At 46.5% G+C, this 25,641-nt stretch overlaps 1 protein-coding gene across 1 annotated transcript in view; it reads left to right on the top strand.

Moving 5' to 3' along the window:
* The window catches only part of NCAN (neurocan), a 51,943-nt gene extending 28,225 nt beyond the window's left edge, over positions 1–23,718 (top strand). The window contains exons 4-15 of the mRNA XM_042480284.1: positions 274–448; positions 1,647–1,774; positions 3,387–3,680; positions 5,869–6,888; positions 9,257–10,630; positions 13,726–13,842; positions 15,291–15,404; positions 17,756–17,914; positions 18,294–18,376; positions 19,247–19,391; positions 20,921–21,103; positions 21,804–23,718. Of these exons, the coding sequence (XP_042336218.1) occupies positions 274–448; positions 1,647–1,774; positions 3,387–3,680; positions 5,869–6,888; positions 9,257–10,630; positions 13,726–13,842; positions 15,291–15,404; positions 17,756–17,914; positions 18,294–18,376; positions 19,247–19,391; positions 20,921–21,103; positions 21,804–21,967 (3,956 nt within the window). The 3' untranslated portion in view covers positions 21,968–23,718. The remainder of the gene's footprint in view (positions 1–273; positions 449–1,646; positions 1,775–3,386; positions 3,681–5,868; positions 6,889–9,256; positions 10,631–13,725; positions 13,843–15,290; positions 15,405–17,755; positions 17,915–18,293; positions 18,377–19,246; positions 19,392–20,920; positions 21,104–21,803) is intronic.
* The last annotated feature ends 1,923 nt before the right edge of the window (positions 23,719–25,641 follow it).

Below are 25,641 nucleotides of genomic sequence, written 5' to 3'. Positions count from 1 at the left end.
GATTAATATTATCTCTCTAGGAATCTCTAGTCCTCCAGTGCAACTCTGTGGTCAACTTTAACTAAAAGTTGCACTGAAAGACCTAGAGATTCCTAGAGAGAATACTCTCCTAGGCCTTTGTAGCTCCTGCAGCGCAGTTTCTATGGTCAGTGTCTGTCGGACATTGACCACAGAGTTGCACTGGAGGACTTAGAGATTCCTAGAGAGGTGCCCTCTCAGGTTAAAGCATGAAAGTGTACTTACTTTCTTACTTTCTCCTTGCCTTCTCCCTAGGGGTGGTTTTCCACTACCGAGCCGCCAGCAATCGCTACGCTTTGACTTTCCCAGAAGCTAAGCAGGCTTGCGAGGAGAATTCGGCAGTCATCGCATCCCCTGCCCACCTTCAAGTGGCCTTTGAGGATGGTTACGACAACTGCGACGCCGGATGGCTCTCTGACCGCACCGTCAGGTATGTGGCACAAAGGTAGATCCCAGGTCGCGGGATTCACGATTCATTTCATCGGTTGCCAAGAGCTCTCTCTAGCCAAATGTCTGAAATGATGTACTTCAGAACAGTTTTGGAATTAGATTAAGGCATCACAGGTTGTTGGTTGGTGGATTGGTTTCTTTCTTGGGATTCAAACATTGGTTTATTTATTGGGACTCAAAGCAACCTTCAGTAGTGACTACAATAGGATCCAACTTTATTGAAAGAGAGAAAAATGCATTTCAGTCTCTCACTCTGACAGTCTAGAATCTGGAGAAAATGAGAACTCTGAGCCATGAGACCTTAGAGTATAATACAAGTCGAGTATCCCTGAGCGAAATTACGAAATCGGAAATATTCCAGTATTGTCCACCCGAGTGGCTGAGATAGTGACACCTTTGCTTTCTGGTGGTTCAGCGTACACCAACTTTGTTTCATGCACACAATTATTAGAAACCTTGTTTATAAAATTACCTTTAGGCTATGTCTCTAAGGTGTATACGAAGCATAGATGAATTCCGTGTCTAGACTTGGGTTAGATTCTCTAAGATATATCTCATGACGTCTATGCAAATATTGTGAAATCTGCAATGCACAGCACTTCTGGTGCCAAGCATTTTTGGATATGGGAGACTCAACCTGCCATTCTGTGCCCAAATGGATACCAAATCCAGGATTTTGGACAACTGGTGGACACCAATGGACATGTATATATCTCAATATGTATATGTAAATATTACCCAATCGGGGGGGGGGGGGGGGGGGGATCTGAAATCCAAAATATTTTTGGACCAAAGCCATTTTGGATAAGGAAAGCTCAACCTGACATTCCCTACCCAAATGGATAGCCCAATTCAGGCTTTTGGACAACCAGCGGATACCCATGGGCACATATTACCTAACTGAGTATGGAAAATACAGTTGTCCCTCCGTTTTCACGGGGGATCTGTTCTGGACCCCCCTCCGCAAAAATGAAAATCACCAATATTCAAACCCCAATGGCTTGAATGGTGGCATGTGCCCCATTTTATCCCCCTCCATTTTCAGCTTGCTCATATGCAAGGGACGCAGATCCCAAGTCTGCAAAAACAGAGGGGTGACTATACAATGAATGAATGAATGAACTTGCTTGACTGTCCGCCTGTTCTAACTTCTTGCCCCATGCCTACCTGTAACTTAGATACCCCATCACCCTTTCGAGGCCCGGATGCTATGGGGATCGGAACAGCCTCCCGGGTGTCCGGAGTTACGGTGAGAGGGACGCCGGGGAAGCGTATGATGTCTACTGTTACGCCAAAGAGCTGCAAGGTGAGTTGCCATTGAAGCCATGCTGGACCGTGCCAGAGAGTCAATCTGGCTCAGCATCCTACCTTTGCCCTGGCCAGCTTCTTGCCACTGGGAAGTCCACAAGCCACACCCAAAGGCAATAACTCTCCCATTTTCCTTATCACCTGCAGCCAGGAGGCTGTGATAGACTGTCCTGGGATAACAAAACACCTCTGCCATGGACTGGGACAGTCTATCTTATTCTACTAGCTTCAGGAGATAAGGAAATTGGGAGCATTATTGCCTTTGGGTGCAGCTTGAGGACTTCTCAGTGGCAACAAGCTGGCCAGGGCAACAGAAGGATGCTGGACCATCCATTAAGAGGAGTCCTAGTACATCAGAGCAATTGCCTGGAAAATACATGAGATGTGTGCAAAAGGGTCATCCTTTCACATTCACTTCTCGCCTATGAATAATATTGCACCTACAGTGCACAATTGCAAAGCACAAGATACGATGCACAATTCTAACACACAGTATCCAAAACATAACCACAATTACACAATATGCAATGGACAACTGCAGTGGCCAACGTACAATGCACAAGGTACAATTGCAATTCACATTACTCAATGGGAAAAATTTCAATGTGAAACAGACACGGTGCAAGCCACAATTTGGAAGTGCAACATGTGACGTGTGACTCCAGTGCGCACCGTGCAACCACAATACACAATGCACCAGGGGCAACTGCAAAGTGCAAAGACAAGACACCAGGGGACATACTCTGTCGTGCCACCAACCGAATCCCTCCCTTGCGCATTGGTGCCTTTTTGGCCCTGCAAGCAAAGCACATGAACCTAACCAAATGCCAGCCATAGTCCCTGACTGAATATTGATGGATCATTGCCTTGGGAGGCTCCGCTCTTGTCTCCTCGATCAAAAAGGAAGCACAGAAATGGCTCTTTTGAGCGGCTCGAGGAAAGCTTTCCTAATGAAATGAAAGGCGCCGCCGTCAAATAATATCGTAGTGTCTCCCCAGAGCCTGGAGGGGGAAATCGCAAGGAAGCATTGCCTTGATAGATCGGCCATGCTTGAGTACTTCCCTTGTCTCCGCCAAGAGAGAAGGAAGACGCTCCAGAGCGAACGCGTAACTTATCTTCCCCGGCTTTTGTTGCTTAAGTAATAGAAATTCCCCCTTGCCTTTGCAAGAAGGCAAGAAAAAGGTTCCTCTCTGCAGTTCAGGAAAGCCTGGAAGAGGGCCGTGAAATGACAGCAGGGCCCTTTCTGCCCATGAGAAGCCCCAGAGGCCAAAAAGTGGGGAAAGAAACCCCTAAGCATATCATAAAATCATCAAATCCTACATTTGGGAGGGATCCCAAAGGCCATGCCATGCAGCTAAAACACTGCCGGAAGATGGCCTTCACTTTCAACCTGTTAACAGCCAGTATCTATTATTATCATTATTATCATTATTACAGTCAACCCTCCATTTCCAAGGATTCAAGTATCCATGGTTTGAAAACATTTAAAAAATACATACATTCCAAAAAGTAAATCTTCATTTCACCATTTTATACAAGATACACTATCTTGTAAGCAGTTTCAGTGTACATGTTCTCCTTTCGTTCCATTTTTGTCCCCCGCTTTTCAGGAAAAGTCTTCTATGCCTCCAGCCCCGGACGAATGACGTTTCCAATGGCCCAAAAGTACTGCCTGAGTCGAGGTGCCCAGTTGGCAACCACTGGGCAGCTACACCTCGCCTGGCGAGAAGGGCTGGACCAATGCGACCCCGGATGGCTCGCCGACGGAAGCGTCCGTTACCCGATCCAAATCCCACGGAAGAAGTGCGGAGGAGACGAACCCGGAGTGAGGACTTCCTATCAGTTCCTAAACCGGACGGGCTTCCCCAATCCGGCATCAAAGTTTGACGCCTACTGCTACAAAGGTTTGTGTGTTGTTTTCTCTAAAGTAACACCTAACCAAGTTTTAAATCTTGCCTTGAGGTCATCATGTGTCCCCAAGTCATCTTTCGCTTGTTGTTGTGTACCTTCAAGTCATTTCCGACTTATTTCTGACCCTAAAGCAAGCCTATCAGGGGATTTTTTTGGCAAGATGTGTTCACAGGGGGTTTGCCATTGCCATCCTCTGAGGCTGAGAGAATGTAACTTGCCCAGGGTCACCCAGTGGGTTTCCATGGCCAAGACAGGAGGCAAAGGCAAATCCCCTCTGAACAAATCTTACCAAGAAAACCCCATGATAGGTTTGCTTAAGGTCTCCATAAATCGGAAATGACCTGAAGTCACACAACAACAAAAAGTCATGAGACTCATTCCGATCCCTCCTTGCTGGTCACCTCAGTTGTGATGATTTCAGTCCATGGTTTTTAAATTAAAATAGAAGCACAACACTCAGGAGTAATTTCTGTTATTTTCTTCTTTAACTTTAGTTGCATTGAGGGTCGGCACCCTGGTCTATGTTTTGCGAACTTTGCAAATCCATTGCTGTTACACCATGAAACCCCATCAGTGAATTGCAAAGACCACGAAATTGCAAAGATCACAAAACCCTCTTAGGGAATTGCAAAGACCATGAGACTTCAAAAACCACAAAACCCTGTTAGTGAATTGCAAAGACCACAAAATTGCAAACACCACGAAATCCTGTTAGTGAATTGAGAAGGCCACGAAACTGCAAACACCACGAAAATCTGTTCATGAATTGCCAAGATGCCCATCTGGGCGAGGAGTGTGCCAATGTGCCAGGCACTTCTGATGCACATTGGGCACGCCTGTTGTGGTCCAACTTTTCCAAGTGGGAGTTCTCATGTGTGTAGGAGAACATCCCCAACGTTCATTGGGTTGTTGCACATCCATCACACCGCCATTGTGCAACTGACACCAAACATAGTAGCCCCTGGAGAGGTTGCAAAACTACTCAATTCTGTCTCCCGGATATGTACCTCCACTTACAAAGACGTTAAGTCCCCTACTGAATTCCAGCCCTAGATTTATGACTCAGTGCCCCACCATCTTTCCCCATCTGAGCCTGGCCTCTCTCCTTGGTCCTGGTGGTATACAAGCACCGGTGCTTTGTTTTATTAAAAGGAAGAGAGGCTGGAACCGAGAGCGCCGTTATAAATCACCCGCCTCGCCAATGCATGCTCCGGCTGTTTTGGCTGACACAAGGAAAATTGAATCCCACTGCCCCTGACCGGTTTGCGGCTCAAAGGCTGAAAGCAGTCTGGAATGATTGCCCCTTAAATTGCACCGGCTCAGAGAGGAGGAGGAGGAGGGAATGGTATTTTTTGCAGGGAAATGGCATTTCTGCACTGCAAAAGGAGAGCAGAATTACAGATTCCTAGAAACAGCGTGGCGTAAGGGTTTGAATGTTGGACTGCGACTCTGGAGCCCACGTTTCAATTCTCAGCTCAGCCATGAAAACACACTGGGTGACCTTGGGCAAGTCATACTCTCTCAGCCTCAGAGAAAGGCCATGGCAACCTCCTCTGAACAAATCTTGCCTGAGGATCCCATGATAGGGTCACCTTAGGGTCTCTGTAAGTCAGAAACAACTTGAATGCACACAGCAAGGACAACAGAACGGATATATGGATGATGACTGAAAAAATGGATGGAGGGAAGGAAAGGAAGAGGGATGGTAGGATAGGAGGATGAAAAGACGGATGGCAGAATGGATGACGGATGAAAAGAATGACAAACAAGGATATGTAGAGGTGGACTAGTCTAAGCTCCTGCCAAGCAGTAAGCTACAATTAAGGCACTCCTAAAATTTGCTCATCCATTCTCTGTCTGTTGTTGCTTGCCTTCAAGTTGTTTCCAACTTAGGGCAACCCTAAGGCAACCCTACCTTGGGGTTTTCTGGGGCTGAGAGTGTGTGACCCACCCAAGGGCATCTGTAAGTTTCCATGGTTGAAACTCACTGGGTAACCTTTGGCAAATGACACACTCTCAGCCTCAGAGGAAAGCAAGGCCAACCCCTGTCCACCTTGAACAAATTCTGCCAAGAAAACCCATGGTAGAAACACCATAGGATCAAACTGGCTTGAAGGCATACAACAACAACAACTTTACAGCCTGTGTCCAGACTTACAAGCTTTACATCTCTCTTTCCAGCCCGGCAACCAGGCCGGAAACCAAGCGGTCCATCCTTCGGGGAAAGTCCGAAGCCTATGGTCCGTGTGGATCAGGATTCAGAAGGAAGCCACGATTCAGGGCTTGAAAACATCTTGGTGGAACACGACTCCGATCTCCCATTGCTGACCCAGAATGAGCTGTTCCCAAAGGAGACCGACGAGTCCATCATTTCTGGAGATTCGAAAGAGTTCCCCAAAGAACCCTATAGCCCTTTAAGCAAGGCGGGAGTCCCACTTCTGGAAGAAGATGAGCAGCTCCAGTTGGTAACGGCTTTCCCTGCCGGGAAGGAAATGTGGGAGGAGAAGACAGTGACACCAAAAGACAAGGGGGATATGGACACATCTCCACAACCATCTGATGCCTCCTTACCAGCTTCGTCAAGTGACCAACATGAGGTCAGTACAGTTGACCAGATGCCAATGGTTCCAACAACGAGTTATGATGCAGGCGAGACAGCTGAAGAATCAACCAGTGTGGGCCCAACACAAGGGACATCTACTTTGGTAGATCATGCTCAAGAAGACCTAACACTTGCAGAGGTGACGGATGTGATCTATCCAACCTGGCCGCAGGGGACCACTCACAGGTTGGTGCCACAAGAGGCGGCATCACCAAGCTTCCCAGAGCCATCCCAGACTCACATTCCTAAGAGGCCTCCTATGACTCCAACCTCAGCTCTTGATCCAACTGCTCAAAGGGATTGGCCTGCCACAACGGCACAGACCCCAGCATTCACCGGCATCCCCGAATCTACACGGAGGAGCATTTACTCAGGACTAAACGGCCGTTATTTCCAGCGACGTCAGGAGGAAGATGCAGGCACAGAGGAGGAGGTGGAAGGAAGCACCACCTTGCCCACCTCAATGCCTGTCCTGGCGCTGGCGGTGCACAGGATCATGGACAACGCCATCGAGACTTCGGCCAGAGAGGATCCCAGCTCCACCGCAGCCCTGAGAAGTGACCCGAGCTATGCACTGTCTAATGAAGTGGAAGGGAACCGTAAGTAAATCTCTTGTGGTTAATACAGGTTGAGTCTCCCTTATCCGAAATGCTTGGGAGCAGAAGTGTTTTGGATTTCAAAGCTTTTTGGATTTTGGAATATTTGCAGATATGTTATTTTAGAGACAGGGTGCAAGTCTAGAAATTCATTTATGTTTCAAGTCCACCTTTCCCATACAGCCTGAAGGTGATTTTATGCACAATATTTTAAACAATTTTGTGCATGAAATGAAGTTCATGTATATTGTACCATCAGAAATTCATTTATGTTTCATGTACACCTTACACATATAGCCTGAAGGTGATTTTATGCACAACGTTATAAATAATTTTGTACATGAAATGAATTTTATGTACTTTGAACCATCAGAAATTCATTAATGTTTCATGTACACCTTATACGCGTTTTTATGCACAGTATTATAATTTTGTGCACAAAATGAAGTTCATGTACATTGCACCATCAGAATTTCATTTATGTTTCATGTCCACCTTACACATAAAGCTTGTTATGCACAATATTTATGCACGAAATGAAGTTTGTGTCCACTGAACCATCAGAGAGCAGAAGTGTCATTGTCACTCAACAACAAGATAGATAGATAGATAGATAGATAGATAGATAGATAGATAGATGGGCTATGACTCTGGAGATGAAGGTTTGTATCTTGGCTCAGCAATGTAAGTCCAATGAGTGACCCTGCACAAGTCACACTGTCTCAGCCTCAGAGCATGGCAATGGCAAACTCCCTCTGAAAAATCTTGCCAAGTAAACTCCATAATAGAGTTGCCTGAAGGTCACCATAAGTCAGAAACGACTTGGAAGCACACAACAACAAATTAGACATAGATATAGATACAGATATTATTTGTTGTTGCTGTTGTGTGCCTTCAAGTCTGTCCCAATTTATGGTGACCCTAAGGCAAACCTTTCATATACAGAAATCTGCAATTGCTTTTTTGCAAGCGGGCAGAAACCATATAGATTGCATGCATTCATATATATATGGCTTCTGCAAACTTACAAAAAGCAATTGTAGAACCAAGTCACAACTGTGCAATTTCTTCTTAAATATGTCCCCCTCCTATTAAAGGCTCTTCGCTCCCGTCACCTCCCCTGCGTCCAGCTGGTCCTAACATCTGTGACACGCTGCCACCTTTCCGCCTCTGCCACAACGAGCTCCCACACCGAGATGCTCTTGTCATTGGTACCCGATAATGGGTGGTGGTGCCAGGGAGCATCGCAGAATGGTTGCTGTGGCAACCACCTCCACATTAGCATCCAATTCTGGCTGCTAAGGTCCTCTCCGCTAAGTGTGCATATGTGAGCATAGGGCACCATTTCTCAGGGCTACTCCTTTACTTTTCTAGCAGAGGTGGACCAGCACCAGGGCCATTGTATTTGCTATTTATTCATACCTCATCTAACAATAGTCCCATCTTTGCAACCCCAACAACACTCCCTTAGAGGTCTCCCCCTGCAATAATAATAATAATAATAATAATAATAATAATAACCAATTAAAAATTAAAATCCTATGGATTCATTGTGAAAGAGACAAAAATCCATCCAAACAGAATCAATAAGTGAGGTGATGTTATTTCCAGGTTGCCAGTATGGCCAACTAGGAGCACCAAGGATAAAATTGACAATTAGTAGGGGGGGGTTGGTATGGGGGGGCTATGTGGCCATGTTCTAGAAGAGCCTTTTTGCCAGCATCTGTGGCTGGCATCTTCAGAGAAGATGGCAAAACATCAGGAATAAACTCTTCTAGAACATAGCCACACAGCCCGAAAAACCCACAAAAAACTATAGATGCTGGCCATGAAAAGCCTTTGACTTCATGTTACAAGGAGTAGATTTTACCTGTTTCGCGAGTGCTGTTGGCCACCGTTTGGTTACAGCATTGGGACTGGATTGGGGCGATCGGCATTCTAGTCCGAACTAGGCCACAGAACTTGAATGGGTGACCTCACACACGAACACTCACACTGTCCCTGATCTTTCAGCATAACTTTGGGGAAGGGAGGAATGCATTTTCTGTGTTCTGTTGGGCTGCAGAAAGAACAATTTGCTATTATTCCCTTGACTTTAATTGTTCCGTTTCCAGTAGCGTTGGCCTTACATAAGCCAAGAGTGGGAGGTGGGATGCTTCATTGGAAAAACAAGGATTCCATCTGCTCCTGGTCAGAACAGCACTCAATGGGAGTTCATTGGATCCTTCTCTGTTTTCTGCCCAGGGTTGAGAAGAGCTCTCCAGAGTGCTGAACTTGGTTTCCCAGCTAAGTTCAGCATCTTGGTATAAAGGCAGGCAGTTCCTTGCTTTCTTTCCATTTCTTGTTGTTAACAACTCACATCTCTTTGCAGGGTTACTGGCATCTGAGAGCCAAGGCCACCAAGAGATGGCTTTCGCACCTCCTGCCACCTCAAGCATTGAGGAAAACAGCCAAGGAGACCAGACCACATCTGTGCCGGAAAACCAGGAGTATCCCAGCCTCAAAGAGCATCCTCACTCATCGTCTTTAGCTCCAGCCAATGGGTTGCTTTGGCCTCCTGATGTTACCACGACAACCGGAAGGGATGTGGAAGATACCCCTCTGGGTACCAGCATCCGAGGGGACTACCCTCAAGGGATGACACCAGCCCAGGAGAACGATGACGGCTTCTCTGGCCATGCGGACGTTACTCCGACAATACCCTCCGAAGTGTCCTTTGAACCTGAGCAACAGAGGAGCAAACTTCATGTCAGTGATGAATCGAGTGGCGAGGTTGAATACGATTCTCAAGAAACTCAGGACAAGACGGTAAGATTTGCTGAGGAGCTTCCAGGGCCTAGCGTTGAGGCCCAACAAAACATGTCCCAGGTTGCTCCAGGAGCTCCCCATTCAACTGAACAGCAGATGGAGATGAGCGTCCACAAGATGGCAGCTGAGGACTCCATCTTGAAACAGAGCCACCAACATTCAGAGGAGCTGGCGGAGTTGAAGGGGCATGAAGCCATCACCTTATCGAGTGAAGAGGTCTCTTCTGTGACACCAGGCCATGCTTACCCAGAAATGGCTCGCCTCCTGTCCATGGAAACTAGTGTGGGAATGACAGAAAGTCTCAGCCAAGGTGACAAAATGGATGCCATGACTGAACCCAACATGACGGCCATTCCCACATCAGTGGACGGCTCTGCGTTCACTGAAGTCTTAGACCCATCTGAGCCGCAAGGTGTCTGGGAGGTGGTGACTCAGGGCATGGAAGCCCACCTTGAAGCCAACACAGGTGACCAAAGCAACCAAGAAGAGGCCACCGTCCCTGAAGCTGTCAACGCATCAGGAGGTGGCCTTGGTGATCTAAGAGAAGAAACCACACCAGGACCTTCCAACCACAGCACAACCGATCAAGTTACTTCTCTCTGGCCCTTTCCAGTCAAGGCAGAGGAACAAGACAAAGAAGAAGAAGAACCAATGTTATGGAGTTCACCTTTGACTTTGACGTTGGAACCTCCACAACATCAACAATGGTCCACAGATCTGGATGCTCTCTTGCCCCCCACTTTCCAGCCCTCCATCTCTTCCAGTAAAGGAGTGACAGAAAGAGAAGGAGAGAACGAAGGCTACTTCCCCACATCTCCAGGAGGGTTTCTCCCAATGGATCCCGACAGCGGAAGCGGAGAAGAGAGAGCTGACACGTCGGTGGTCAAAGAGGCAGAAGGTCCGACGTGGAACGAGGAGGCCAACATCACCTTAACTGGCAAGTCTCCTACTTCTCTGTCAATTCTCTCTTTTTTTAATCTACTATTCCTTTATTTTTGTTAGATCAAGGAGTGGGGAAAGTTCATCCATAATGCCTCCCTCTTTCTTTGATGCAATATTCAGGTGGATATCGATGGAACAAGCTTGTTCTCTGCTTCACACAAATCAATGGATTCAAATGGGAAGAAAAGAGATTCCACTTCAATGTTAGGAAGAACCCCTTGACTGTAAAAGATGTTTGACGGTGGAATATACTGCACCTCGTTGGCTTACTTGCTGTTACCTGTTTTAATATGGTCGATTGACCAATAAACCTTTTAACTAACTAACTACTGCCTCAATGGGTGCAAGAGACTCAGTTTAGTCATAGAAACAAAGAATCCTAGAGTTGGAAGGGACCACAAAGGCCATGTAGTCTAACCCGGTTCTGCCATGCAGGGAGACACAACTAAAACATTGCTGAAATATGCCAATCCAACCTCTGTTTAAAGGCTTCCAAAGAAGGAGACTCCACCATCCTCCAAATGAGTCCATTCCATATCAAACAGCTCTTACAGTCAACAAGATCTTCCTAATGTTTAGCTGGGATCTCTTTTTGTGTCATTGGAATCCATTGGTTCATGTTCTGGAGCAGCAGAAACCATATTGGCTCCATCTTCTACCTGCCATCCCTTCAGATATAGCCATGCAAATGAAAATATCATTGTTATGATCATCATCAATCGTTATTTGGATAAGCATTTATCATTGTTGTAATAACCGGCATAGATAGGCAGACAAGGTTTCATGCACCGGATGCCTTTGAAGGGTTGGGAGCCGAGGAGGAACAGACAAGCAAAGAGCCTTTGTGAAAAGGAGACAAAGAAACTTCAGAGGCAGGGAAAAACCAACTTGGTGAATATTCATCAGGAGAGAGCTTTCCTCCGGTGGTTGCACAGAGAGGAGAAAATGCATGCCTTGAACTTGGGGCACCTCATTGCAAAGAGTGGCATTCCTTTGCTTTCAATAACCATGCAAGAGAAGTTATTTTATCGTTTGCGATTGCTGCCTTCCCTTACAGTGGGGTTGTCCCTTTACATACATATTTGCAAGAGGATATACTTTTACCATTATTTTTATCCACTTGTTCAGTTTTGGAAGATGATTCACAGTTCAAGATTTATTCGGGTCCTCCCCAAAAATGTATGTGGGATTTTCCTCAAAGCAAACCAGATTTTCTCCACCAAAAACATGCTCCTTGCACTGAAAGAGGGCATTTTCTGCACCTTTCTTTGCAGAAAACAAGTTCCCTGCACAAGGGATATTTCCTTTACAGATATTATTGCCCGACTATCTGCGAAGTTAGCCCTCGGACACTGAAAACCCTCCATTGATTCCCCAAATTGACAAGAGCATTGTATGTCCAGTTTGATTCAAGCCAATTCGAGGCGAGGAAGGATATATATATATATATATAGTGTAGACAAGCTGGTTGAAGACTCGGTTGCCAATCTGAGCATTCATGCTGGGCTCCCCAGCCTGGATCGCTCCATTTATTGCAAAGGCTGCCTCTTGCAAAATGGGTTTTTTGAAGCATTTACCGTTTGCACCAAAACCGAGAAATCCTATTGTCCTCCCCGGCTTTTAAGTGCTGCTCTGTAGATAAAGGTACTTTCCCGCAGCCAGACAAAAATGAATGTGTCCCTTTCTTTCCCCCCTGAGAGACTGTTCTTAAAAAGAAAAGAAAAACATGGCTCATTATAAGGAGGAGGAATCCCGCTTTTGGCCCCAAACTGGCCGCAAGAGCGAACAGGGAGGAAGACGGCAGAAGAATATCAAACAGCCTCCCAAATCCCCGATTTATTTTCCTCTTCAATGTCTGCCCAGTCTTGCGTTCCACGCCGCAAGGCAGCCCATGCGAAATCATCCAGCACCGTTAAATGGACCGAGCCATTCTATTAGAACGGGCAATTAGAAAAAGCTGATTTAAAATGATGCATGGCAAAAACAAGCCAATGGGCGATAAAAAGGAGCCTCCCAATCCTGCAATGGCTGACATAGAAACAAAGAAACTGGCTGGAGGATCCTCAGGTTTTGCTTTTGCTGCAAAGAAAGAAGTCCTCATGGGCTGCAGCCAAGCCGCAGAATTAATGCACTTTGACTGCTTTAACTGCCATAGCCCCATGCTGTGGAATCCTGGGATTTTGAGTTTTCTGGTTCAGCAGAGCTCTCAAAGAGAGAAAACTAAGCATCTCACTAAACTACACATCCCAGAATTTCTTAGCATGGAGCAACGGCAGTTCAAGCGATGTCCAACGGCATTATTTCTGCAGTGCCAATGCAGCCTTTGAGCTCAAGGTTTGCTTGAGAGTGTATGGATAATAATAATAATAACAATTATTATTATTATTATTATTATTATTATTAATTCTTATTTATATGCCGCCTCTCCCTCAGGATCGAGGCAGCTTACAATAATGGATAAAATACATCTAAACTGCAACATATATTAAAATGCATTCCCGTAATTCCGTCTCCCTGGCGCCTGGTGAACGTTCAGAATATAGAGTCACACCCTCTCAGCCTCAGAGGGAGGCCGAGGCAAACCCTCTTGGAACAAATCTTGCCAAGAAAATCCCAGGATGGGGTCGCCATAAGTTGGAAATGACTTGAAGGCACACAACAACAACAATATGTATTAGCAACCAAGGCAATTCTTTCCAAAGTGGTATTTATCGCTCTATCTCTCTATCTATACAGTATGAGGTTCCACTTAGAAATCTAGTTGCTGCATTTAGTATTAGCAACCATTTCCAAGTTGTTTTCAAGGGCAGCCCCATGTAGAGAGCATTGCGGCAGTCTAACTGGAAAGTTACTGGTGCATGGATTACTATGTTTAAATTATAACTCTGAATTATGAATATTATCCTCCTTCTAGCCAAACTAAAGCGAGTTATGCAAGACAGGATTATGCATTCTTTATTCTCAAGTGGCATATTATATCTATGCATAAAGCTATGGATCGCTTGGGCAAAAGCATGCACCAAGGGGATGTAAGCAAAGAGGCATCCGATCTTACCGGCTTTCTCTGTTTTTTATTTTCCTTTCTTGCAGCTGAAGCGGATCCTTGTGACAACGATCCCTGTCTCCACGGTGGGACCTGCCAGTCCAGCGGAAATATCTCCACCTGCAACTGTCTGCGGGGCTTTACAGGAGAGAACTGCGAAATAGGTGAGCGTCAGGGTCCAAGATGTGAGCGGCTTGGGGTTCGGGGTGGACTGCCAGGGCTGAGGCCATGGATGGCAAAAGTCAGACCAGTCACAAGGAGAAGCAAGCAGTCCAGCGAAACAGTATTCCAGAAGACCAGCGGCTGGGACTAAGCCAAGTCAGACTTCAGGAATCCAAAGGTAGTAGGCCAAGTCAGGAAAAAGTCTAAGGTCAGAGCATCATAGAGTTGGAGGAGACCCCAAGGGTCATCCAGTCCAAGCCATGAAGGAATTCACAGTCAAAGGACCCCTGACAGATGGCCATCCAGCCTTTGCCCCAAAGAAGGAGACTCCATCACCCTCCAAGGCAGCATCTTCCACCATCCAACAACTCTTCCCATCAGGAAGTTTTTTGCAATGTTTTGATGGAATCTCTTTTCCTGTAGCTTCCATCCATTGCTCTATTGTGCCCTATTCTCTGGAGCAGCAGAAGACAAGTTGGCTCCATCGTCAATAGGGCATCCCTTCCAATATTTAAACAGTTATCCTATCACCTCTTAAACTTGTTTCCTCCAGGCTATACATAACCATCTCCCTAAGCTGCTCCTCATAGGGCTTCTAGACCTCTGAACATGCTCCGGTTCATCAACATCCTTTTTGAAATGTGGTGCCCAGAAGCACAGCAAGGCAAAGGTCTAGGAGTCCAATGGGCCAGAGGCAGGAAACAAACTGAGGGCTAAGCACAGCAAGGCAAAAGTCCAAGGGGCTGGAGGCAGAGGCAGGAAACTAAGCAGAGTCTAAGCACAACAAGGCTAGCCAAACAATGCTACTACAGGCAGCACAGAAGACCATGATGCTATTTGCAAGGACTGAGATGCCAATGCAACCCTCACATGGCTGTAGCTCCAGTGGCACTGCATTAGCCGAGTCAGCTGTGCCTGATGACTTAGCCCTGATCCTTCCAAGACTGGCAGCAAAACCTTCACCCAGGCAGCCAGCTCCAGCAGCCACCAGTTCCTGTCCTGCAAAGGTAGGTAGGTAGGTAGGTAGGTAGATAGATAGATAGATAGATAGATAGATAGATAGATAGATAGATAGATAGATAGATAGATAGAATAGGTGGATAGAGAGAGAGAGGTGATAGAAAATAGATAATAGATAGATAGAACATAGATAGGCAGTTGACAGACAGACAGACGATAGATAGGAGGAGTGGATAGCCAGAGAGGGAGAGAGAGGTGATAGAAAATAGATAATAGATACGTAGAACATAAATAGGCAGATGACAGACAGACAGACAGACAGACAGACAAAATGAATAGATAGGGTGGATTGAGATGGATGGATGGATAGACAGACAGACAGACAGATAAATGGTCTTCTGTGCTGCCTGTAGTAGCATTTACATAGATAAAATAGATAAGATATCAATTAATTGATTAATGGAATTAATTAATTCTGTGTTCTGGTCAGATATTGATGACTGCTTGTCCAGCCCCTGCCAGAACGGTGGCACCTGCATTGATGAAATCAACTCCTTTGTCTGCCTGTGTCTGCCCAGCTACGGCGGGAGCCTGTGTGATCGAGGTGAGAAAGCATGGGTTACCTTTTTGGGTGGGAGAAAGGGCCACATTGGTGGTTGGGAAACTTTGTGGGCTAGCCTCATGGTGAGCAAGGGCAGAGCCAGCCCTATTATTAGGCAGAAGGGTCTTCTCTGCGTTGGCAGCCCAGATGCAAAAGGCCTGGTTGGTGCCTACATTGGTGTGATTCTGCATCAATAGACTAACTTTTAGTCTAAAGCAATGATCCCCAAACTTTGGTTTTCCAGGTGTTTTGGACTACAACTTCCAGAAGCCCCAGTGAGCTTGGCTAAGGAATTCTGGGAGCTGAAATTCAAAACATTTGGAGGAACAAGGTTTGCGAACCACTGGTCTACAAAATATAAAAGAGCTATCTAGTGTGCTAAATCATATCCCCCAAAATAGTCTTAGCACCTTGAAGAGGAACACGCCAGCATGACATAGTGGTTTGAGCATTGGACTAAGACTTTAGTAGATCAGAGTTTGGATCCCTGTTTGGCCATGGAAACCCACTAGGTGACTTTAGGCATGTCACACTCTCTCAACCTCTGGTGAAGGCAAAGGCAAACCCCTCTCTGCACAAATCCTGCCCCCAAAAAACCCTGTGATAGGGTCGCCATAAGTTAAGGATGACTCGAAAGCGTGCAACAACAACAGCAAGGGATCGTGAATATGTAACAGTCGCGAAGGCGTAACTCTAGCTTATGCATTCGTGATTCCTGGCATCCAGCATGCTTGATGTGGAGGATTTTATTTGCCGCTCATGTTTAACTCCTGCGTATGCGCATTTGCACCCACACAGAGCTTGGGAGCACGAACATGAAAGCCATTTTGTTAGCGCAAGTGTAAATTTTGTCCAGCGTCAAATGCTAATCCTCGCCCGCGCGTGAACCCGGCCCTGAAAAATTAATTCCTCGCATTCATTTTTCAGTAACACGTTGCAAGGGGTGAGGATGTGGGACTTTGCAGAAAGAGAGGGGGGAGAAAAAGAGAGAAAGAAGGAGTGAGAAAGCAGCCAGATGCAGGCTAGCTACCTCCCGCTCTCGCCAAAGGAAATTCCCTTGACGTCGGACGCCGCTATCGCTCGACAAGGCAGAGAGAAAGAAATCCTATTAATCCGATCCGGTCCCCGAAGGCCCGCGCTCTCACTCCCAGGAACCAGTGGTGCTGCTTTTGGAGTCAACTAATCCCCCAGTGAAAAGGGGTCTATGGGGAGGGTCCTCCCTGCCGCATCCTATTAAGCAGAACAAAGCAGGAGCCAGCGGGCTTCAATGCCGATATGCCCACCCTGAAAGATAAACAGGGTTTGGATAAGAAGGCAATGGAGGAAACTAAGCAATGTCCCCGGACCCGACGGTTCACTTCCCCCTCATCTTTTTCTAGGCACCAGAGATCAAAGCCGCTTCTGCCTCCTCCGCAAAGGATATCAGGAAGGGACCCAATTATCGCCCACAAGGTTAATCCCGCACTGTGGGCCATGTGCGTGCGTGCATCCAGGTCGCATGTACACATGCGACCCCATGAATTTCAGAGGGTTTTCTTAGGCGAAGAACGCTCAGAGGCCTCCAGCACCCGGGGTTCATTGGTGGTCTACAATCCAAGTGCTAAACAGAGCTGATCCTGCTCAGCCCCCAAGAGAGGCAGGATATAAAAAAATACAATAATAATAATAATCATCATCATCATCATCATGAGAGAGAGAGAGCATTGTTTGTGTATGTGTGTGCCTTCAAATCTCCTGCCAACATATAGCAACCCCATAAATTTCCTAGGGTTTTCTTAAGCAAGGAACACTCAGCGGTGGTTTTGCCAGTCCATTCCTCCAAAATCTAGCCTCCATCACCTGGTGGTCTTCCATCCAAGTCCTAACCAGACATGACCCTGCTCAGCGTCCAAGATCAAAGAGCTGTATATTGTATGTGTGTGTGTGTGAGAGAGAGAGACTTCAAATCTCCTTTCAGTGTATGGCGACCACATGAATCTCGTAAGGTTTTCAAGGAAGACTTGGAAGCGGTTTGGCTAATTCATTCCTCTGAAATATAGCCTATAGTCATTGGTGGCTTCCCATACAAGTACTAGCCAGGGCTGACTCTGCTTGGCTACCAAGATCAGACAGGAGTGCATTGTGTGTGTGTGGTGCCTTCAAGTCTCCTGCCGGCTTATGGCGACCCCATGAATTTTGAAGGGTTTTCTTAGGCAAGGAATCCTCAGAGGCGGTTTGACAAATTCTTTCCTCCAGTTTGGTTCTGGAGCAACCAAGAACATGCTGCTACTCACCTTCGTTCAATGGGTTCTTGCCCTCGGTGAAAAGGAAAGAGCACTGATTCTGGACCATTCCTTTCCTTTGCTTTCTCGTAGACACCGAGGGCTGTGACCACAACTGGCACAAATTCCAGGGCCACTGTTACCGCTATTTTGCACACCGGCGTTCCTGGGAAGATGCAGAGCGGGATTGCCGACGTCGCTCAGGCCACCTGACCAGCATCCATTCCTGGGAGGAGCACAATTTCATTAACAGTAAGTTCACAGGATCCTAGAGTTGGAAGAGACTCCCAAGGGCCAACCTCTTTCTGCCATGCAGGAATGCACAAAACACTCCCGACAGATGGCCATCCGGCCCCAGTTTAAGAATGAGACCCTACCACCCTTCCAGGCAGCATCTTCCAACGTTGAATGGCTCTTATCCTCAGGAAGTTCTTCCTAATGTTTAGGTGGGGTCTCTTCTCCTGTAGTTGACACCAGGGATGTGAATCTTCATTCATTTCATGATCACAGGAAGCAATGAGTTGTGTTAGCAGTTTGCTTCCTGCTCCCAAAGACAATCATTCCCGAACGATTGCATGCTTATTATTATGATTATAATTATGGGTGTTGATTTTATTCCCTTCCCATTCAGGCTTTGGACACGAGAATACCTGGATCGGTCTCAATGACCGTATTGTGGAGCAAGATTTTCAGTGGACAGACAACACAGGTCTGGTGAGTACCTATGAAAGTACAGTCGGCCCTCCTTATCCACAGATTTTTTTTATCCATGGATTCAAGCATCCACGGCTTGAAAATATTTTTTTAAAGTATAAATTCCAAATAGCAAACCTTGATTTTGCCATTTTATATAAGGGACACCATTTTCCTCTGCCATTATATTTAATGTGGCTTGAGCATCCATAGACGTTGGTATCCACGGGGGATACTGGAATAAGGTCCCTCTGTAGATCATTCCTGACTCAGGGTTGCTCAGACCCATTTTGCAGGCTGAAAGTCCTTCAGGTTCAGTTCCAGGTTTTCCCCCCCAGGTATTAAGCCAACAGGTGACAGGAAAGATCTTTCTCTATTTGAGATCACCATAAAGCTTTTGCCCATAACAATAGACGCATGACCTGGCATAGATGGATACAGCTTGACTTGTTCTAAGGCAGCGATTTCCATACTTTAGCCTTCCGGTTGCTTAGGACTTCTGCTCCCAGAATCCCAGACCATTGGCCAAGATGGCTGAGGCTTCTGGGAACAGAAGTCCAAAACACCTGGAGGACAGAATTTAGGAATCACTGTAAAATGACATCTTCTGTTTCAAATGAGGACTAGAAACTTGACTTTAGGAGGAGAGGGAAGAACCATAGCTCAGATCGCAGTGTATGTTGAAAGGACACAGAACCGTGAGGACTGGAAACTTGATTTTAGGAGGAGAACTAGTAGCATTTCTCCATCTCACTAATGCCCCAGAAACCCCAGAGACAAACATTCAATATCTGAACAGAGAGACAAAGTCCGTTCCTGAGTACAGCCTCATCCAAGGGAGCAGGGGCAATTCAGGTCCATTTCAATCCCTGCCCTTTGCCGTTTTGCTAGCAATATGAGAACTGGCGAGAAAACCAGCCGGACAATTTCTTTGCGGGCGGCGAGGACTGCGTGGTGCTTGTGTCGCACGAGACGGGGAAGTGGAACGACGTTCCATGCAACTACAACCTGCCATACGTCTGCAAAAAGGATACAGGTAAAAATCCCAAAAGTATGGCCCTGATAGACGGACCAAAAGCGGCATGCCGCCGCCAATAGCAGAGTTCAGGAGCGTGCAGTAACCGCACACCCCCAAACCCTAGTGTGTAATGGCGGCGACAGAATCATGGTGGCATTCCATCCCCATGGGCACCGCCATGATGATGTAAGTGAAGTGCAGTGTACAGAAGTCGCTGCGCATTGCTTCCATCACCAGTGCGCCAATGGTGCACTCGTGATGTGCGCCCGGCTCCTTTAAAAGAACCCATTTTTCCCGGGTTCTATTAACTGCAGAAGGACACCATGCAATTTGCCTGCTGCGGTGTCCCTCCAGAATTAAAACGGATGCCTCCAACCCACCCTTTCGGGGCAGTATGTACCGTGCCAATGATACCTTTTTTGGTAAAGCTGGGATTTTTGCCCAATTTTCCAAATCCAGGGTTTTTTATTTGACAATTTTCCAACCTGCAGAAGCAAAAGGCAGTGAGATATCCCCCCTCCTCCAATGCAATGTCCCCTCTCCCCAGTCTCCATTTGCCTTCTGCTAATTTGCTAAGAAATCCTGCCATTAAAACTATTAAGTCTCTCCCTTCCTTATCTGGAAAGTCACATTAACTTCCAGCTGTTCGCCGACAATCCAGAGAAATACGACTTCCCGTTCGGAGGCTAATGATATATCGGGGCCTGATAAAAGCCGCTAATTAAATATGTAAATCTCTCCTCCTCCTCCTCCTCCGCTCGCAAGCGCTTTCGTACATCTCGGCTCTCCAAACTGGTCACTTGTTGGCAGAGATAAGATTTACAACAGCGGCAAAGCATTTTGCAGGATTTTATGGGCCTCTGCAGGACTGGTGTCGTTTAAGCATGGGCAACAAACCGCATTGAAAAAGCACACAAACCCTACATGATTTCACGAATATATCCTATTACTTATCCCATTAACTTTCAAATTGTAAGGGACCCTGAGATCATCAGGAGAGGCTCTTCTTTCAGTCCCACTGCTATTGCAAGCACAGTTTTTGGGGACGCAGGACAGGGCCTTCTTGGTGGCTGCCCCCAAAATCTGCAACTCCTATAACTTCTCAGGGAGGTCACAATTTCTTTGTGTCAACAGGCAAAACCCTTTTTATTTCAATATCTTTTAATACGGAAAGTTTTTAAAGAACAGGTTATGGCAGTGGTTCTCAACCTTCCTAATGCCGCGACCCTTTAAGACAGTTCCTCATGTTATGGTGACCTCCAACCATAAAATTGTGATGTCTCAGTTCCTAAGACCATTGGAAATATGTGTTTTCCGATGGTCTTAGGCGACCCCAGTGAAAGGGTCGTTCGACCCCCAGAAGGGTTGTGACCCACGGGTTGAGAACCGCTGGGTTAGGGGCTGCTAAAATTCGTATAGTTACGAAATGTAGACTTAGAATCTCAGCCAATAATTTTTTAATTTGAAAAAGTAAGGTCGGAGGAAAGCAGTCCATCCATCATGATTTCTGGTATCCACCTCCTTGTCCTCCCTTTCTTCTGCTTCAGTGCTGTGCGGTCCTCCTCCCTCGGTGGAAAATGCCTTCCCCATCGGCAAGAAGAAAGAGAAGTACAGCGTCCACTCGACGGTTCGCTATCAGTGCGAGGAAGGCTTCATGCAGCGGCACCTGCCCACCATCAAGTGCCACGTCAACGGGACGTGGGACCGGCCTAGAATCCTCTGCACAAAACGTAAGTCGCCCAAGATGCAGCGAGGGAAAGGCGTCCATCCTCTCGCCTAGGAGATGACTCCCTAAGAGCCTGGCCTGGGGATCTTGCAAATCTAGCCCAGGAAAGGATGGGAAACCAGCTTGCATCTTTGGCACAGACATACCTCTAATTCTATTCTAATATATTTTTGTATGTTTTTAAATGTATGGTGTTTTTTAATGTTGTAATCCGCCCTGAGTCCCAGCCTTGGGAGAAGGGTGGGATATAAATAAATATACACTCATCCCTCCATATTTGCTGCTTTGATATTTGTGGATTTGATTATTTGAGGATTTGATTAATATGGTCTCTCTAGGAATATCCAGGTCCTCCAGTGCAACTCTATGGTCAACTTTAACTAAAAGTTGCATTGAAAGACCTAGAGATTCCTACAGAGAACACTCTACTAGGCCTTTGTAGTTCCTCTGGCGCAATTTCTATGGTCAGTGTCTGTCAGATATTGACCACAGAGTTGTCCTGGAGGACCTAGAGATTCCTAGAGAGGTGTCCTCGCAGGTAAAAACCTTGGAGTTTTTTTTGTTATCTGGAGTTTTTCCATATTCACGGGGGTCTTGTGCCCCTAACCCTAGCGAATATGGAGGGACAAGTGGATGATGATGATGATGATGATGATGATGATGATGATGATGATGCTCTTTCCTTTGCCCTTGGTTCCCTTTAGCCAGAAGGTCCCACAGAACCCGGCGGCACCACCGTCGTCAGCACCACCCGCATCACCAGCACCACCGCCACAAATCCCGCAAGGACCGGAGGAAACACCAGAAGCAGCAACAACAGCAGCATCCGAAGGCGGACTGGACAGAGGAGGACGGCAATTACTTTTAACGACAGGCCTGAGCAAAAGCACAAGTCCCCACATCCCCTTCCCAGCCTCCCCTTGGACCCCTTGGTATTCCTTTGGCCCACCTGGGATGTAATCGGTTTGCGTGTGTGATGGGGAGGGGGAATGTCGATGCCTTCTCTCTCCTCCCTCCTTCCCCACCCCTCTAAAAAAATTTTTTACTTCCCTTTTCTGCTCCAGGGCCCAGCGTGGGCATGGCACAGATGTGCATCAATGCAAAATTGTTATGCGCATGCACAGGTTTCTTTGCATCTTTGCAAAGAAAGGGTCTGGCTCCCATTACGGCCATGTTTGCCCATGTCCCAGCTATATCTGTCCAAATGTGAGGCTGGGATGCAAAATCCCATCTACCTATTACTCTCATGCCAGGAGATATTTAAGAGTGCATCTACATGGTAGAAATAGTGCACTTTGATACCACTTCAACTGCCATGGCTCCATCCTACAGAATCCCGGGGCTTTGTAGTTTGGTGAGGCACTAGCACTCTTCGGCAGAGAAGGCCAAAGTAGAACGACAAATCCCAGGATTCCATAGGATGCAGCGACATCACTTAAAGTAGCGTAGAACTGCATCCTATCAATAGTGTAGATGCACCCTCAGTCTTCCTGGTCTGAGTGCGAGAATGGCAATAGTGGTAGCAAACTGGCACACACCACCTTGCAAAAAAAAATGTTGGCTCTTTCTAGAGTCCCCTAGTTCTTTGCATACTGGCTTCAAGGAGCCCTTGGAGCCAAGACACTAGAAGAAGAGCGGCTTGGAAAAATCACCTGTTAGAAAAGGCGATTTCCTAAGCCAGCCCTCTCATTGTGCCTCGGCTCCAAGAACCCGTGCCATTCAAGCGATGGTTTTAGAAAGAGACCCTCTCTGGTCGGAGGTATGTGCCAAGCGATCTTTTGTAGCAACATGGCAGAGTGTTCCAGTGTGCAAGATCATTCTCAGCATTCGTTTTAAAAGGACTACATTGTGCGAACCTCAATTAAAACGTCTGCTGAAAATCTCAGAAGTCTCGAAGACTCAGAGGTCTTATTCAAGAATAAGGTTGGGGAGGGGAGAGGGGATCAACTTGCAGGGTTTTATTTACCTCTTTGCCCTTCTTCCCCTCCCATGCTTGGCAAAAGCAGAACGGATTATGCAAAGCGGCAATAGAGCAAACGGTGCCAACACGGGCACCATTTGCATCATGTTGTGCCAGATGCAAAAAATACAAACAAACAAAAAATGAAAATCAACCCACCATTTTTTAAAATCCAAATTTCCAATTACCCGAGGTCACTTGTCAGTCATTGGGATGTCTCCAGATGTTTTGGATTTCAATTCCAACCAGTCCTGGCGAAATTGTCATCCACAATATCTGGACCTACCCAGGTCCACATAGAATATGGTCAAGTAGAGACGGAAAGATATTTTAGACATAACCACTCCCAGGTTGTAAAAATGAGTCAAGAAATCCAGTTGGGAAGAATCACAGATCAGCCAAAATGTTGTTCCATTTTCTCCTGATCTTTGATGATGTCCTGAAGTGTTGCAGTGAGATTTTTCTGTGATGAAAAGCACATGGACGGCTTTTTTTAATGCAAGAAACTTGGGGTGGTGGTGGTAAATTTTTGATTCCAAGGAAGAAATATTCCTATCCTTTAACAAAATGAGTTCACCTAACAGTGGTCTTGCGCCTGGCCACTGGTCATGCTAACTGGAGCCAATGGGAGCTAGTCCAACATCCGGACGACTCTTGTGATGCAGGGATGGTGGTGGTTGCTGATTCTCATGGCAATGACATGAGAAGTCCATTCCAAGTTTGGCTCAGGTGAACATAAGGTTTCCAGACTTTGGGCTTCCAAATGTTTTGGACTTCAACTCCCAGAATTCCTTACTGTTGGCCAAACTGGCTGAGGCTTCTGGGAGTTGAAGTCCAAAACACCTGGAGGACCAACATTGGGGAACTACTGGCACAGGGCATTAACTTTACTCCAATGTAAACTACCCTCACCCCAATCTGGCCACAAAAACAAGGTATAGCTGAGCAGTAGAGCTCCGAAACTCATCATCGCTCCACCATGTAAACCTAAGCCGCCATCCTTAAGCCTCAGTTCCCCTTCCTTGCAATAGATGGATGATCATGTCTATGGCCTGCTTGCAAGGCTATTGTAAGGATAGCTGGGCCCAGGTACACATAGCACTTCTAATTCTGTGTGAAGTCGAAGGCTTTCAGGGCCGGCATCCATAGTTTTTTGGGCTATGTGGTCATGTTCTAGAAGAGTTTATTCCTGATGTTTCACCAGCATCTGTGGCTGGCATCTTCAGAGAATGCTGGCATGGAAGAGAGTGGAGTATATAAATACTGTGTGACCCTGGGTGGGAAGGAGTGATTTCCATGAACAATACACAGATTAACATGGATATCACTCCTCCCTACCCCAGGACACACAGTATTTATATATTTATATACCCAACTCTCTTCCATGCCAACATTCTCTGACAATGCCAGTCACAGATGCTGGCAAAACATCAGGAATAAACTCTTCTAGAACAGGCTATGTAGCCCAAAAAACCCCGAGGAAGCATGACAGCAACACAGTGGCATCACGAGGTTTGGCATCACCCCAGCGCGGTCACTCATGCTGTCATCCCCAGCTGGTCATCTCTACCAGATGGCGATGAGGTGTTACCGCTGCCCAGTGACTCCTTCCAGGTCTGGCAGCCCTTTCCAGGTTTGGCACAGCTGCTGGGCAAACAGGAAAGGGAAATCACTCTTGCCAGCAGCGTACCAAATCCAGAAGGCAGCCTCTCCCCAACAGCGGCTGTTGTTGCCCCTTCCAAATCTTAGCAAGAATTTGAAGGAGCCACCTTACCCCCATCAATGGCCACAGCCAATAGATGGTGGATGTGTCCTGGCTGGCAGAGAGGGCCATCCAGCAGGACTTGGAAGTGACTGCCTGACTAGGTATTCAGCCACATCCCTCGGTGCGGTCCATACTCCTTGCACGCCCTAGTGATGCCCCGGCATCAATGCTATGTTTTATTGCACTTGTCTCTCCATCTTCGCTAGGGTTAGGGGCACAAGGCCCCCATGAATATGAAAAAACTTCAAATAACAAAAACACCCTGTTTTTACCAGAGAGGACACCTCTCTAGGAATCTCTAGGTCCTCGAATGCAACTCTGTGGTCAACATCTGACAGACACTGACCATAGAAGTGCACTGGAGGAGCGACAAAGGCCAAGTAGAGTATCCTCTCTAGGAATCTCTAGGTCTTTCAGTGCAACTTTTAGTTAAAGTTGACCATAGAGTTGCACTGGAGGACCTAGATATTCCTAGAGAGAACATATTAATCAAAGCCGCAAATATCAAAGCCGCAAATATGGAGGGATGAGTGTATTATTCTTATTGAGAGCCTTTGCTATACGATCTTGATCCTTATCAAGAATAAAAAATGATAGATTTTGAGATCAGGGGGTCAGGATGAATTTTAGGATGGTTTCTTTCCCCCCTCCCCAAATAACTTTTTTAAAAAACTGGGTGTCTTTTTAATGTGTTGATTTCGGATTGCTTCAAACGTGACCCGGTTTCTCTGGAGAAGCATTCCTGGATAGACGCAAGGACAAGGGGAATGTATTCGATTCACGTGTCTTGTTTCACAAATGGGATGGGAGACATGAT

Source organism: Sceloporus undulatus, chromosome 7 (genome assembly GCF_019175285.1).
Source record: "Sceloporus undulatus isolate JIND9_A2432 ecotype Alabama chromosome 7, SceUnd_v1.1, whole genome shotgun sequence".
Lineage (NCBI taxonomy): Eukaryota > Metazoa > Chordata > Lepidosauria > Squamata > Phrynosomatidae > Sceloporus > Sceloporus undulatus.
Note: the sequence above shows the minus strand (reverse complement) of the source record. Positions and strands in the feature narration are given on the sequence as shown.